Genomic DNA, 16,995 nt, shown 5'->3' with positions numbered 1-16,995 from the left:
AGCACCTGACTTTATATTGGCCAAGTATAGGAAACTTAACTTACTCTTTAACCAGTCCACACCACTGTTTGTTGGCATAGTCTAAATGCTGGTAATATGTCAAGAAGGGAGTGAAATTAGAAAATCAAATGAAGTGCAAATGCAAAATGTGATACATTCAAAAGCTGCCGTGTGTATTTCTTGATTTAAGGTGGTACCCGGGGGTGGTACTACATGTACACTCCTTGATAAAATTTGTGACTACTTTTGCATTTTTCTCAAAAAATAACTACACACTGGTAACATAAGTTATGTATATAAAGGGGCAAGGAATCCAATTACTTCACTGAAATGTCAGTGATCCAAGACAAGTGGTTCATTATATATGTTTAGAAATGTGGTACATTCTAGCATTATCATAAATAACGTACCACTTGTCTTGAGTCAGTGAAATTCCAGTGTAGTAACTGGATTCCTTGCCCCTATAAGATACATAACTTTTGTTACCAGTGTGTAGTTATTTTTTGAGAAAAATGCAAAAATAGTCACAAATTTATCAAGGGGTGTAGTACCACCTTAATAGCTGCTGGCAGAATTAAACTTGGACTGTTGTGTCTGACATTGTGTCAATCGGACAAACTATGCCGTATTTTGTAGGTCAGCAACCAATCATGGCACGCCTCTGCCATGACGTCAGGTGCAACATTATGAGTTTATCTCTGCCGGTGATTATAATATTGTTACTTTATGCAACAAGATACCTAGGTCAAATTGGTCTAACAAATTGTAAAGTACATAGGATGTCAAAATATGGTGTCAAAAGCTTATGATTAGGCAAAAAAAAAGGTTTGTCTCAAAGCTTGCGTGCACATTTTAAAAATCACACGATTTAAAAAAAAAAAAGCAATTCAGAATTTTTTTTATTTCAAAAAATTTTTTAAAAGTTTTTTCTGAAAAAATTCGGCAAAAATCAGACTTTTGTTCTCAAAATACCATAAAAATACCAAGTTGGGAATAATAATAATTCATAACCTCATTAATATATGCAGCAAGTGCGATCCAATCACAGATAATAACTTCTAAAAGTACGCTCTACAATGACCGCGTTACGTGACGTGTTTTACGCGTTCGAACAATTTACGCAAACGCTGGCCGTATTTGGACATTGCATGATTGCGCGCTAGTGGGATTGGTCGCTAGCGGTATTTCCTTAATGGGCTATTCGATTTTTTACAGGGAAAACGACAGATAAAGTTAAAATTGTGTTCTGTTTTCAAATTAAAAGAAGGAAAATGTGATGTAAATTGAATTTAAAAAAAGTGAAAAGTGACGGTTATGAATGAGGTTAATGACTTTGCATCAGTTTTTTTTTTTGTATTGTGAAATATCTAAACATTGTGATTTGGACCTCGGAATATCCCTCGGTTCCAAAGCACAATGTTTAGATATTTCACAATACCCGAAAAATAACTGATGCGCAGTCATTAACCTCTAAATAATTATTAACAAATTTGAAATTTCATTCTAAAATATTATTCACAATAAAGGGACAGCTTATAGTAAGTAACTTGCTATTTATAAGTATGCAGAATTCACAACTCTATGAATGACATTAAATTTAAGGTCCAGGCATAAGAATTTTTCTGCTTAAACAGGAATGTCTCCTTTTTTGTTGCCCGAATTTCCATATATCTATTTCTTTTTCACTCGTTTTGGAGCATTTTTGTCAGATTTCACATGCTTATTCCTGGTTTTTTTTCATTGAAATGTATTCTCATATCTGTAAGGTTGGTATGAAACCTGGAATTATGGAAACTGTCAGGCCTCATTACTGCTCAATTGTAGGTCAAAATGCGGAAAAAAAAGAGTGGGTTCCTAGATCTTAACATCTAGTTCTTAAAATTGATTTTAAAAAAATTACCAAAGAATTTTTTTTGTTGTTTTCCAAAAAAATTTAGGTCATGTTTTTTATGATTTTTTTCCAAAACTGAGGTCTACTTAAATCTGATGTCATGGTTGAATTTGTGATAGTTTTTCCATGCTAAATATGTAGGCCTATACCAGTATACATTTTAGACCAACGATTTAGCAGTAACGAGACCCCAAACTTACATAATTCTTGAGTTCATACCAACATTAACTCTCTTCACGCGGGTGTCGACTGCAGACGACATGTTTCAAAAATGTTTTACAATTCAAAAATTTCAGAAATGTAAATTTTCATGACTATATGTGACTCCTCGCCACAACTGAGCCCGGATGTCGCCAGTGCCACTATTGAGATATGCTCCATCGAACTTAACAATAAACAATAGGAAAGAAAGGATTTATTGACTGTTTTATTGATTTTTACTACTTAAATGTCAAGTACTATAGACATGATATACATCATTTTAAAGCTAATTTCAAGCAGAATATTTTGGTTGAATATCTCAAAAATGATGATTGGCGACATCCGGGCTCAGTTGTGAGGAGTCACATATTTGGAATCAGCATGAAAAATGCATTAAAATGAGTACAAACAAGCCTAGTATTGATTCAGTAGTTCTCCAGATAGTTTTTGATATTTTGAGAAAATATTTCGAAACTTGAACTTTTTCCATTGAAGCGCATGGCTAGCACGCAGAGCATTAAGTAAAAATGAAATTTCCAGGAATGTAGCTGGCAGGTACACTTACCTCTCCCTTAGGGCCCCATAATGTGAGCTGGTTTCTTGCATTGAATTCAAGCAATTTCTTTTCCTGCAAAGAGAAATGGTTTCATGTATTGGTGAACATATATAGCATGTATGTACAATGCTCATTATTATGTATGTACAAGGTGTCCCATAAAAAGGTTACCGTATTCATTCTAATGAGCGCCCAGGGCGCTAACAAAGTCATTTTGGGTGGGCGCTTATTTTTTACCTGGTTTACCTAATTTTGTTGTTAGGGGCGTTTATTGGAGACAAATTTATGAATGTTATAAATGGGTCCTGAGAATGTTCTAGCAGCTTTTCTGATGTAGAAATCTAGTCCTCCAGCTATTTCACTGTATCGACGTCTATCCGTCACTTTAACATTGATGGTAACCGCCTTTAGCAAATTGAAAATACTCTGGGTGGGCGCTTATTGGGGCATAAGCGCTTATTGGAATGAATACGGTACATGTAGAAAATGAACCGCATTTTATGATGATACAACAAAACAATGTCATTTTTTCAAATATTATTTATTGATCCTTCTTGTAACTGTTTGCTAAGTTTCAATTCCGTACCTTAAAAGCAACTTAACCTATGAGCGCAAGATGACAGGGGTGTCAAGAGTGGCTAACCATCAAAATATCGCACAACAAAAGTTGAACACACGCACACCTTTGTTTTCAGATATTTTCTTTATTACATTTATATGTTTCTCCAATTTTTTATTGTTGAACTTATTGACAAAAGAAACATATTAAACAATTTTAATTGTACACCAAAAATAAATCAGTTTTAGAACTTTTTGGACTCTTGGTGGTAACAAATAATGGAAGATGGTCATTAGAGAAGAACACGTTTTTGGTGATAGCAGTTCTGCACGCTGTAACTCCTGTCATCAACATCGTGAAATGAATAACAATCTTTTGAATTTAGGCCTTGTTTGGATTTTGTTGACTTGAAATCACTACTCTTTGTTTTTACATTTCTGACTGAACTCTTGAAATAAAACTGAACAAGTTTTGAACATGTCATGAAAAGGATATTTATATTTGGTAACATTAATATAGATTATTTTCAAAAATCTACATGTAACCTTTTTTTGGGACACCTGGTACAATGCTCATTATTGTGTACTTACTATTATCGTAGTACTCTTAATCTAATCCAGCTTGTTTCAACTGAGATAAAACTAGAAACGTTGGGATACCTCCACCATGGGGAGATTTGAATTCAGAAAGATTAAAATATCATACTGTATGATCGGTAAACAAACAAACATAACCTCAAATGATCTTTGACCTCTGTATGTCAAACTTACCGCATCATTGATTCCTAAGGCCTTTGCTGCTTCTATCCATGTTCTTACAAGCCAATGTGAATCTGAACATAGCAGTGTATCCATCACTTACCACATCATTGGTTCCTAAGGCCTTTGCTGCTTCTATCCATGTTCTTACAAGCCAATGTGAATCTGAATATAGCAGTGTATCCATCACTTACCGCATCATTGGTTCCTAAGGCCTTTGCTGCTTCTATCCATGTTCCTACAAGCCAATGTGAATCTGACCATAGCAGTGTATTCATCACTTACCGCATCATTGGTTCCTAAGGCCTTTGCTGCTTCTATCCATGTTCCTACAAGCCAATGTGAATCTGAACACAGCAGTGTATCCATCACTTACCGCGTCATTGGTTCCTAAGGCCTTTGCTGCTTCTATCCATGTCCCTACAAGCCAATGTGAATCTGAACATAGCAGTGTATCCATCACTTACCGCATCATTGGTTCCTAAGGCCTTTGCTGCTTCTATCCATGTTCCTACAAGCCAATGTGAATCTGAACACAGCAGTGTATCCATCACTTACCGCGTCATTGGTTCCTAAAGCCTTTGCTGTTTCTATCCATGTTCCTACAAGCCAATGTGAATCTGAACATAGCAGTGTATCCATCACTTACCGCATCATTGGTTCCTAAGGCCTTTGCTGCTTCTATCCATGTTCCTACAAGCCAATGTGAATCTGAACATAGCAGTGTATCCATCACTTACCACATCATTAGTTCCTAAGGCCTTTGCTGCTTCTATCCATGTTCCTACAAGCCAATGTGAATCTGAACATAGTAGTGTATCCATCACTTACCGCATTATTGGTTCATAAGGCCTTTGCTGCTTCTATCCATGTCCCTACAAGCCAATGTGAATCTGAACATAGCAGTGTATCCATCACTTACCGCATCATTGGTTCCTAAAGCCTCTGCTGCTTCTATCCATGTTCCTACAAGCCAATGTGAATCTGAACATAGCAGTGTATCCATCACTTACTGCATCATTGGTTCCTAAGGCCTTTGCTGCTTCTATCCATGTTCTTACAAGCCAATGTGAATCTGAACATAGCAGTGTATCCATCACTTACCGCATCATTGGTTCCTAAGGTCTTTGCTGCTTCTATCCATGTTCCTACAAGCCAATGTGAATCTGAACATAGCAGTGTATCCATCACTTACCGCATCATTGGTTCCTAAGGCCTTTGCTGCTTCTATCCATGTTCCTACAAGCCAATGTGAATCTGAACATAGCAGTGTATCCATCACTTACCGCATCATTGGTTCCTAAGGCCTTTGCTGCTTCTATCCATGTTCCTACACGCCAATGTGAATCTGAACATAGCAGTGTATCCATCACTTACCGCATCATTGGTTCCTAAGGCCTTTGCTGCTTCTATCCATGTTCCTACAAGCCAATGTGAATCTGAACATAGCAGTGTATCCATCACTTACCGCATCATTGGTTCCTAAAGCCTTTGCTGCTTCTATCCATGTTCCTACAAGCCAATATGAATCTGAACATAGCAGTGTATCCATCACTTACCGCATCATTGGTTCCTAAAGCCTTTGCTGCTTCTATCCATGTTCCTACACGCCAATGTGAATCTGAACATAGCAGTGTATCCATCACTTACCGCATCATTGGTTCCTAAGGCCTTTGCTGCTTCTATCCATGTTCCTACAAGCCAATGTGAATCTGAACATAGCAGTGTATCCATCACTTACCGCATCATTGGTTCCTAAGGCCTTTGCTGCTTCTATCCATGTTCCTACAAGCCAATGTGAATCTGAACATAGCAGTGTATCCATCACTTACCGCATCATTGGTTCCTAAGGCCTTTGCAGCTTCTATCCATGTCCCTACAAGCCAATATGAATCTGAACATAGCAGTGTATCCATCACTTACCGCATCATTGGTTCCTAAGGCCTTTGCTGCTTCTATCCATGTTCCTACAAGCCAATGTGAATCTGAACATAGCAGTGTATCCATCACTTACCGCATCATTGGTTCCTAAGGCCTTTGCTGCTTCTATCCATGTCCCTACAAGCCAATGTGAATCTGAACGTAGCAGTGTATCCATCACTTACCGCATCATTGGTTCCTAAGGCCTTTGCTGCTTCTATCCATGTTCCTACAAGCCAATGTGAATCTGAACATAGCAGTGTATCCATCACTTACCGCATCATTGGTTCCTAAGGCCTTTGCTGCTTCTATCCATGTTCCTACAAGCCAATGTGAATCTGAACATAGCAGTGTATCCATATCCATTAATAGATCTGTCATTTTCTTGCCATAAGTCCTTTAAGTAACAAATTATAATGGAAACAAAAAGAACATGATGATAATAGTGCACTACTCCAAATCCACAAATAGGACGCTATCAAGCAAAATGAGTCGGATGGTGGGAATATTGATTTTGAAAAATAGTCAATAATAGTATTCAACTTACTTTGTATTTTCTTGTTCTGAGCAACACTGAAATGTCCATATCTCTGGAACCGCAAAGCTCACTATAATAATGTTGTTTTCATCAAACCAGGAAAGTTGAGAAAGACCCTGTTCAAACTCTAAAGCTCTGCAAATGGCTCATATATTTTGAAAACTGAATTTTGAATTTGATTGACATCAGACTCATTTTGCTTGATCACATCACAAATAATTGTCACTGATCACAGGCCAAGTCACCCCATAAATCAGGCAGTGTCAGTAATCCCTGCAAACAAGGAAAATGTTTACTCAGGATTTCCATTGGGTGTTTTTTATATGAAAAAAATGGCAACACTGAAGAGAACAGCATTGTTGATAAATATGAAGCTCTGTTCAATCATGTGACTATAGTCCGTCAACTCAGAAGTACAAAGCAAATAGACCTTCGAAACGGGAGGTATGAGAATAATTATTTCTGTGCAATGCGTTTGTAAATGCTTCTTTGGCGAGCCAACTGCTGCACAATTTGTACTTGCCATTTGGAATAATAAATAAATAAATAAACAAACAAACAAACAAACAAACAAACAAACAAACAAACAAACAAATAAATAAACAAATAAATAAATAAATAGAAAAACATCTTTTCTTACTTTCTTTCCATACTACCAAATATTTATTTAATGTCATCAAAAGGAATCAGAGAATCTTGTATGAAACCACCACATGATTCATAAGATTTAAAAGAAAAGGCTAGAGCATAACAATGAGCTATTCCATTTAAAATCCACACTACCCCTGTGGAAGATTTTAGAAATATCTTCCACAGGGGAGTATGTTTTTCAAATGTAATTGGTCAGAGTTAATCATTTTGAAGCCCATACTCCCCCTGTATAATGGTTTTACCTATATCTTCCACAACTGGAGTGAGTATTTCTAATGGAAGTTACCCAATTGTCTATTCTATTTAAAACTTATACTCCCTCTGTGAAAGACTTTAGCTAAATCTTCCACAGCGGTAGTGTGGCTTTCAAATGGAATAGCCCTATGCTACTTACATGGCTTTGTCAACACTCTTGGCATGGTATGCTGCTGTCAAATTATTGTAATAAATATGAGCTAGATCTTGTAGGACTTGTCTGCCTACATCCACAAAGTCATATCTGAAATATAAGATAACAAGAATAACATATTACATTGATGAGTAAATAAACTGAGCTCAAAACGAAACTTATAATTTTTTACAACTTCTGAATCACAAGGTCATATCTTAAAATACTGTCAATCAAAATGAACCAAAATTACACAAAGGATTACTTTAATACTCTACTCAAACCACATGTCAGTAACCAAGCAGTTGTCCAACTGACACAACAGCAAAATGCACTGTCATGGGACAGCTTCCTGGACTTCCTCCACTTTCACAGCCCAACATTTGGCACTCAGCACAAAACATCTGTGAGAATGCATACAAGATCCTTGCTCTGATGATAAAACGGTGCTGCTTTCTGCTTTTCATACACTTTTTCATGAAACAGGGCTGGGCTGTGAATGTGGTCCAGGAAGCTGTTCCATGTCAGTGCATTTTGCTGTTGTGTCAGTTGGATTACTGTTTGGTTACTGACATGTGTTAAGAGTAGAGCATTGAAGTCAACCTGTGTGTAATTTTGGTAGAATTTGATAGACAGGATTTCAAGATATGACCTTGTGAAAAATTATAAGTTTCTTTATGAGCTCAGTTTATTATATGAAAAGGCAAGTATGAAATAAGTAGAGGTCTTCAACAACACAAATATCTTCTGAATAAAATATCAGTTGGAGGATGTGGCTAAACACTGCCGTTTTATCATGTAGTTTTATTTCTGATATCAACAGAGAAATCACTGATCTTCTATAGTAAGAATTCCAATTGAATGAACGCAGCTTTTAACAGCTGCACTCGATCCAACCGCGATCATATATTGCGATTTCAAACTACAACGCTTAACGCACAACCTTGGATACAATGCTATCCAATCACGAGTGCGTTGGCATGGTTGGATTCACTTCCGCGTTACTCACGCACAGTCGCACACGCTGGCGTACATCTCGCAGTGTACGCAAAAATTCGTCACGCTATTGAAAGCTGCATTCATTCAATTGGAATTCCCACTATAGTAAGGTTGAGTGGCAATAACACACTGATAATCCTCATGAAATAATCATGTGATAGACAATCGTTAGCTTGTTTTTGTTTATGAACATGATTCAGTTATGTTTCACCATTATTCATCAGTCAAACTTGTCTATCAGGCCATAACCCCACATCATCATGAGTATTGATAACATGTTACACGCTTGTAGAGTGTTGTAGACCTAGTGTGTTATACTTTCATGCACTTGCAGTGGTATACACACGTGATGTATATACCCTCAATTCTAACAATGAACACATACTTTCAAGGATATAAATATTTCATAATACTCACTTGAAGAGTGTACTATTGATTACATCTGGGGCAGCTTGTACCATAAGAGCCCATGCATCAGCTACCTGGGTCCAGTTATACCAAATCTAGAAAGAACCAAACAAAATGTTAAGAAAATTAAAAATTTATAAGCCAACTTTTGTCACAAACTAGATAAGACACTTAGGCTATAATCTTGGAAAAGAAGAAACAGCTATTATTTGCAGAAGCTGAGATATGAGGGTGGAGGTAGAACTTTTTGAACCCTTGTGTGTACAAGACCCATTTTTTCACTTAAAGCCATATTATAACATTTCTTTAAAAATAGATTAGTATTAATTTTCAATAATGATATTAGCATTTACTGTCAGATATGTCCCCTTTTAATTTTGAGCCAAACAAGTGAGGTAAAGCAAAGAAAATCGGAATTTACAACTAGCGCCAATGCATGTCACGCCGGCGGTTGTAATATGGTACGACCCTCTGGCGTGTGTGTGTGTCCCGCACGCCCGTGTAACGTGAGGTGGGTGTTGACATCGCATACGCTGTTCGACTAATATTTCTATCGTAATAATAAAACGCTGATTCAGGCGGTTTATTCAAAATCTCGGATTTTGACAAAACTACAGCACCTAAAGTCTTGATTTTTGCAGAGAATCTTTGTTTACTAAAGTACATTACAATCGTGTAAAAACATGAATTAAAAATTTTTTTGAGGGCGTTCTCCTCAGCTAATGTTATAATATGGCTTTAAAACCATACTAATTTCCCATATTGTCACTGGACCCCATATATTTAACATTTACCACTGAAAGACACCTATTTTTATACACTTTCCGCTGATAGATCCAAATAAGTCACCAATACAATTTTGTTCAGTGAATCTGTATAGTGAATTTCCTGGTTATTTATTGATTTTCTCTGACCATGAACTACAGCCTTTCTATTATTCCACATTGAATACCCCACACACAGAGTTATGGATAGTAAAACAGCTAGAAATACTGTGTGGAACACACTTATTTCATCATAGCCTCTTAATTCATTTTTATGACATTTAAAAACCACAGTGAAAACATAAACATTTGCCACTTTTTTAGCATGAAAGTTCATCTGTATTGGTAATCCATATATAGAAAGATTTAACTCTTGATCACAATACAAAATATTTACCTCCAAAATTTTCAGCTGTTGATACTACAGCTTTTTCAGCGGACTGACCCGATCGAAAGCACACTTGAAGTGTGACGTAATGATCGGGTCATAGACTTTCCCCTGATAGATCCATATAAGTCACCAATACAATTTTGTTCAGTGAATCTGTCCGAATTTTGGATAGGGAGCCCCGCTGGTTCGAGAGGGGAGTTAAGGAAGCCATACACATCAGGGCCAACCAACCATCTCTGAACAAGGACGGAGGCGCTACAAGCTGCCAAGGTCTATGACCCGATCATTACGCCACACTTCAAGTGTGCTCGATCGGGTCAGTCCGCTGAAGAAAGCTGTAGTATCAACAGCTGAAAATTTCGGAGGTAAATATTTTGTATTGTGATCAAGAGTTAAATCTTTCTATATTTTCCACTTTTTTGTACATTATTGTGCATTTATCTACATTTGCAATATTATTTTGATTGAAGGAAGCCGAGTTCAGTGGCTAAGTTCTTAAGCGATTTGGACACTCATGCAAATGCTATATACCGTGTTAGCCAGCTGGTGAATTTTACGTCGCTTTGATATTTTGTGTTTTATAATTTGTGGGGGAGGGGGTAATTTTATATCAGCATTTACCTATGTTGTCAGTGAAACGATGGTGTTTTAGTCCAAAAAATAATACACACTAGTGGGTTTATACGCCAGGGCACCATGGACTAAAACAATTGCACCACAGGAAATTTGGAGAAACTTGTAAACAGAAAAAAGTAAATGTGGTGGATTTCACAAGATATAAATGTATATTTTATACTACGAGATGGGAACAAATTTAACTTCAATAAACAATTTCGGCTGTGAAAAAAGATGTTTTCATTCAAAAGAATTGACTGAAAACTGTGTGAAACCAGCCATTATTGCACTGATAATGAAGTTTGAGTGAACAGAACAAATTCATATGCCATGTAGAACGATGCCGAGACAAGAATATTCTTGTCTCAGGAAAGATGCGGTGGCACATATATGTAACTTTACTATCAATTTTGACAATATTGACACAAGCAGTTCAGAACTAATAAAAAAACCAGCAAGCTGAGTCTCTTACCTCCTCAATATGGGCTGTTCCATTTGAAATCCATACACCCCCTATGGAAGACATGACCTAACTCTTCCACAAAGGGAGTATGAATTTGAAATGAGGTTACCTAAATGGGTGACCCCATTTGAAATCTACACTCCCCTTGTGTGGGAGATAAGTTAATGCCTTCCATAGGGGGTGTATCATTATGGATTTCAACTGGAATAACCTAGCCGTATTTTAATCTACTATTAATTTCTTAAACCAAACTCACATCTGGAGTCATTGTCAAACTTGGACGGCCCACTATCATTGCTCTCCCATGGTTTCCCTTAGCATTGTACACAGTCTGCTGAAGTAATGACCATACTTGGCGCAATTTGGTTGCCAAAGTAGGACTGGGATTGAGTCCATATCGTGAATTTGAATAATCACCAAGCCTTTGTGAAAGATAAGAAAACAGTCAAAGTGTGGGACCATCCTTTAATTTTGATGTCAGAAATGTCAAAGAACAAAATTCCATGCGATGTAAAAGGATGTGAATTTCATGATTTGATGGCTTGGCTTTGACATTAAAATGAATAATTTAGTGCTGTGATTTTCTCATGCTGATGAACCTTGCATTTGACCTTACACCATCCCTTTGTATACTCACTGTAGAAGGTGACATTGTCAAATTTTTGCAGTGCAAGCTGTTTTGACCTTGGTCCCTACCCGGACTCAGGAATCAAGTAAGGCTGCACTTCATGGTTATATAGGATATTGAAAAATTGTCCTTTTAGGTGAGGCAAAGAGGCAGAGAGGCTATTGGCTAAAATAGGCTGTTACAGCAAATGCAAATTTGAATATGATGCATGCACCACACCCCCAGTTTTTCACTGATTAGTTTCCCACAGCATGATATGTAGCTTAGAACAAGACATATTGTGCGTGGGGTGTGTGTACAGTGATCTGTCAGAGGGGGGACAGGATTGCTACCCCCTCCTGATAACTCCTGTTGCTGATAATTTTATCAGCAACAACACTGGCTTGAGTACCAACATATTTCAAAATGCTTCCTGTGAGGTTACTTATGCTGGTTTCATATTTTCCTGCTGTTTGCTGCTTTGACAACAATTTTGCTTCACTGCGCACTCGTACCAGAAACCGCATTAGCGGTGACCAGTGGCAAGCCGATATATCAATCACTCCAATGCTTTGCCCAAGCAGCAGCATCGCTAGGAGTTCGATTCAAGTCAACTCGGGAGCGGTGTCGCTCTGACGTATGAGAACATGATACAATTTTTGGCGATGTTGATAGCGGCACCATGGGCTTTCATAGTTATGCAGCTGCTGCTAAAGTCTCATTCAGATGACGTCAAGCGTGTGCATTGGACCTTGTGCAAATAATACGCGCTGGACGGCTAGCAGTACGCTTAATTTGTAAAAGGGAATCTGAATAAGACTTTAAACGGCATGCCGCTCTGCTTGCAGAAAAGTGCAAGTAGCATGATGAAGCGGCAAGCAGCAGAAAGTATGAAACCAGCATTACATATGCATGTAAATGTTTGATCTCTGGACTGGCCATGATCATCCTGTTGTGGTCTTTATAACCATCTGTGTCATTGTATACAAAGCCTTATAAGTTGTAATACATACTAAGGCAGGCTGGCTGAGATTATCTGATACATAGTGGTATCTTGAGGACACGGTGGCTCAGTGGTTACGGCCTTAGACTCATAATCTTAGAGCTTGCTCGACGTGCGTGGGTTTGAGTCCCCGTCCCACCACTGTGTTGCGCCCTTGGGCAAGGCGCTTTGCCTCGCCCCACCCAGGTGCAATGGGAAGCTGTTAGGGGTAGTCACAGTCGTCGTACTGATGAACCCTGCGCCATTTGTAGGCTGCAAATGTGGTTCCAACATATTCTAATGACGGCGGAATAAATGTAAAGCGCTTTGAGGCTGTGTACGGCATAAAGCGCTATATAAATATCTACATTTTTTTTTTTTTTTTATCTGCCATGATTTTACTTACATAAGGATCTAAATGTTTGATCTTTGGTCTGACAACGATTTCCATTTTGTTGTGGGATTCATGATCATCTGTGCAGTTATATACAGAGCCTTGTAGTAAATACCAAGCGTGGTTGATCTTATCTGATACATAGTTGTATCTGCTGTGAATGTAGTCTGTGAGCCTATGAGATGGTAGGTATACAAATAATGTATGTTTATGAGTGCAATGGTAAGAATACCATGCGCATATTTTGGGGGCTTTAGGCGCCAGCCCCGGTCAAAGCAGGGGCGGCAAAATCAAGGGCGGCGGGAAGAAGAAGGGAGGCAAAAAGAGGGGCGGAAGAAGAAGAGGCGGCAAAAAGAATTAGTAAAGAAAAAAGGGCGGAAAATTTGAAAAAATTGTACTATACATCAAAATGTGTTGCTTTTGGGGCGGTAGCGCCTAAAAATCCTTTATTATTTTTTTTTTTTTTACTTTTTCAAACGACCGTAAAAAAAATTGGGGCAACCTTTTCGGGCTGTTAAGGAAGGGGCGGCAAAATTTGATTTTCTTCAGCCCCCCGGGGAAGGGGCGGCCACGGTACGCCACTGAATACTTTCACAAGATCAAATTGGACAGCTCCATTCAATGAGGTTTAACAAGTTGAATGGCACAATTCATATATCACGAAATGAAAATATTCATTCCATTATGTGAATAAATCATTCAATATTTGTTTGATACAACTCATATACTTTGATCAGCGCTTAATCGGCGGGCCTTATAACATCGCGGATTAATGATCAAAATATTTTATTTTGAGTATTGTCTTGCGACATCTTGCCAGATTAATTAATTGAAGTCCAATGCTTTGTCTACTTTCTTTAACACACAAAATATAGACCAGATAGGTGAAATAATAGCACTCTTAACGTGGGTCTACTTTTTGGCGTAATAGTAAAAGCCTAACATTTCCCGCCTATTAAGAGCTGATCAAACTATATGTGACCATCCAGCACAACTGAGCCCTGAAGTCGCCAATCATCATTTTTGAGATATTCAACCAAAATATTCTGCTTGAAATTAGCTTTAAAATGATGTATATCATGTCTATAGTACTTGACATTTAAGTAGTGAAAATCAATAAAACAGTCAATAAATCCTTTGTTTCCTATTGTTTATTGTTAAGTTCAATGGAGCATATCTCAATAGTGGCACTGTCGACATTTGGGCTCAGTTGTGGTGGATGGTCACATATATAAATTGTTTTTTTCTTCCGCTTATTTTCATAATTCAGAAAACAAATATATAAAATATATTCTGTTTAAAAGCAACACCCATATCTATAACTGGAGAGTCCAGGTGGTCACCACATGCAGAAAGTTAACACTATCATGCGTGTGTTTATTAGCAGTGCGTGCAGTGCAGCCAATGATTGTGGCATGCAATGGAAATTAACATGCACTAACAGTGAGTGCAATAGTTTTGCATTGTAGTTGATGGTAAAACTAGCAAAAATATTTAATATTACCGTATTCGTCCGAGTATAGTCCCACGCTCGAGTATAGTCCCACCCCCATTTTTGAAAAATTTCAGAAATTGAATTTTTTTATATTTTTTTATATTTTTTTTCAAAGTTTTTTTTTTCTTCCGGTTTTGGAGTGTCCCTGGACCTAGACCTAGATGCTAGGATCATTCATGGTTGACCTAAAAAAAAAAAAAAAATTCAAGATATTTTGTATTTTAATATGAAAATTGATACTTTGTTTTCATGTCATACTCTATTAATGATTTCAAAATGCATTGAATTTGAATGCATTTTGAAATCATTACTAGAGTATGACATGAAAAAAAAGTATCAATTTTCATATTAAAAATACAAAATATCTTGAATTTTTTTTTGTTTTGAAATTGAGTATAATCCCACCCCCAATTGTGAAAAATTTTTCACATAAAAAAACGGGTGGGACTATACTCGGACCAATACGGTAATTGGCCAATCAAATAACAAGAATCTTATTATAAAATGCAATGAAAAGGAATGAAATGCATCAATAAATAGAATCAATTTGGAGATGGTCACCAGATGTCATGGGCAGAGACAAGGGGCCAACTTTTTAAGGGCTCATATTGAAATTCCCTTACACAGGAAGGTGTGCACCATCCTGCAGCTTTCCTGTGCTAGCCTTCTTTTGTTAAAATCCTGGACAGGGTGTATCACTGATGCATATAATCCATCCATTTTATGACCAAGCTTTCCTGAGGCGCGCGCTTAGCGAGGGGAATCCTGCCTTCTTTCTGTGTGAAAACGTGGTAGGGTAGTTCAATATGAGCCCTAAGTCATGTTTATGGGTGGTAATGCATTCTGTAAAGTTAGGATCCATCCAAAACCTGAAAGATCAACTAAAGTCCATGATAGGCACAACTGTCAATCATGAGTCAAAGTTTTGATTTTGTTCACAAGAAATCTACTTTAATGTTATGAAATGTAAGAAATATAGCACTGAGCATGTGTTATTAAGCATCCAATATTTTTTTCACCTCATTTTCAGTAGTGATGAATCTTTAGATTTGACCATTAAAAGGGCATTTCGTGATCCACAGCATCATCTCCTACTTTTCTCAAACAAAGTTGAGATTTTTATATCACTGAACACCTCTGGCTACAGAATGTTTATGTACAAAGGTACAAAAAAATTCTTGCAGATTAATTCGTTTAGCAAAGATATTGTGAAATTTGAATTTCGTTCTGGTGCACCAGAACGAAATTACAACGCATTGTCTATGGAGCAGTGTAATACACATAATCATGCAAAACTCACAAACGCAAAATCGGAATCAACTGAAATTTTGGGAATAAGCTTTATTTGTGGATATCTACTGAAAAATGTCATAAAAAGAGGACGCTAGGATCACAAAACACTCCTTTAAAACATAGACTAATAATGTACAGACCATTCATCAACAGGCAAAGTCCAACATCATTAAATGAGGGCCAATCACAGAGGAGGAAGAAACAGAGCGCGTACAACCAGTCAAAGTCCCTGTGTATTGTATGGTGTAAGTTCTCGCATATTCATGAGGGCCGATTGTTCGATCGTGCCGTGTCTAACTATCACGCCAGCGCTGCGTGCCTTCACAGATCTGCGATAGAGCATTGCGTGCTTTTCGCGATAGACCGTGTAAATACGTGTAATTGCGTAGCAATCTCGCCTGTCGCATTTCATGGAACAATCGGCCCTCATTATCGGGCGATGCTGAGACTTTGACTGGTTGTACGGGCTCTGTTTCTTTCTCCTCTGTGGGGCCAATCATTCCACAAAGCATGTGCACAGAAATGTTATCCCCATCATGCATCTGTTACCACATATTTTTTCAAAGCAGACAGTCTTGACATCTTTTGTATAAATGTACAGGCACCATAGAACTGAATTTGACCTTTAAATACTGCTCCATGATAGGCACAAATAGCATGTATGTGATTTGTTAGACACATACACATGATAGAACGAGCGACCCTCATAACTATGCAAGAATTCTCAGGGACTTATTTGCCTATTGGAGAAGGTCTGTACATTATTAGCCTATGACAAAAACATAATTAGACATGCTGCAGATTTGAGTTCATAGGTGAGCAGTGGTGGCGCCAGGAATTTTTTTCAGGGGGGATATTGAGGGGGCAAAGTGAATTTCAGGGGGGGCAAAATCAACAAAGTTTGAGCATATATGATATGATCAACACAATGTGTGTCAAACAACACACAAAATCTTACAATGGGCTATTCCAGTTAAAATCCACACTATCCCTGTGGAAGATTTTGGAAATATCTTCCACAGGGGGAGTATGTTTTTCAAATGTAATTGGTCAGGGTTAATAATTTCAAAACCCATACTCCCCCTGTATTATAGCTTTACCTATATCTTCCACAACTGGAGT

General features: G+C 37.6%; 1 protein-coding gene across 2 annotated transcripts in view; it reads right to left on the bottom strand.

Annotated features, from left to right (window-relative positions):
• The window catches only part of LOC140141371 (alpha-N-acetylglucosaminidase-like), a 53,009-nt gene that overhangs the window by 9,878 nt on the left and 26,136 nt on the right, over nucleotides 1-16,995 (bottom strand). The window contains exons 13-18 of one of the 2 annotated variants that reach the window (XM_072163210.1): nucleotides 11,359-11,524; nucleotides 8,879-8,964; nucleotides 7,469-7,573; nucleotides 6,162-6,282; nucleotides 2,658-2,720; nucleotides 45-88 (exon numbers count right to left, since the gene is read on the bottom strand). In XM_072163210.1, the coding sequence (XP_072019311.1) occupies nucleotides 45-88; nucleotides 2,658-2,720; nucleotides 6,162-6,282; nucleotides 7,469-7,573; nucleotides 8,879-8,964; nucleotides 11,359-11,524 (585 nt within the window). Of the gene's footprint in view, nucleotides 1-44; nucleotides 89-2,657; nucleotides 2,721-6,161; nucleotides 6,283-7,468; nucleotides 7,574-8,878; nucleotides 8,965-11,358; nucleotides 11,525-13,097; nucleotides 13,261-16,995 lie in introns of both variants that reach the window. The other variant, XM_072163209.1, reaches the window with a different exon arrangement.

This window comes from Amphiura filiformis, chromosome 19 (assembly GCF_039555335.1).
Source record: "Amphiura filiformis chromosome 19, Afil_fr2py, whole genome shotgun sequence".
Lineage (NCBI taxonomy): Eukaryota > Metazoa > Echinodermata > Ophiuroidea > Amphilepidida > Amphiuridae > Amphiura > Amphiura filiformis.
Note: the sequence above shows the minus strand (reverse complement) of the source record. Positions and strands in the feature narration are given on the sequence as shown.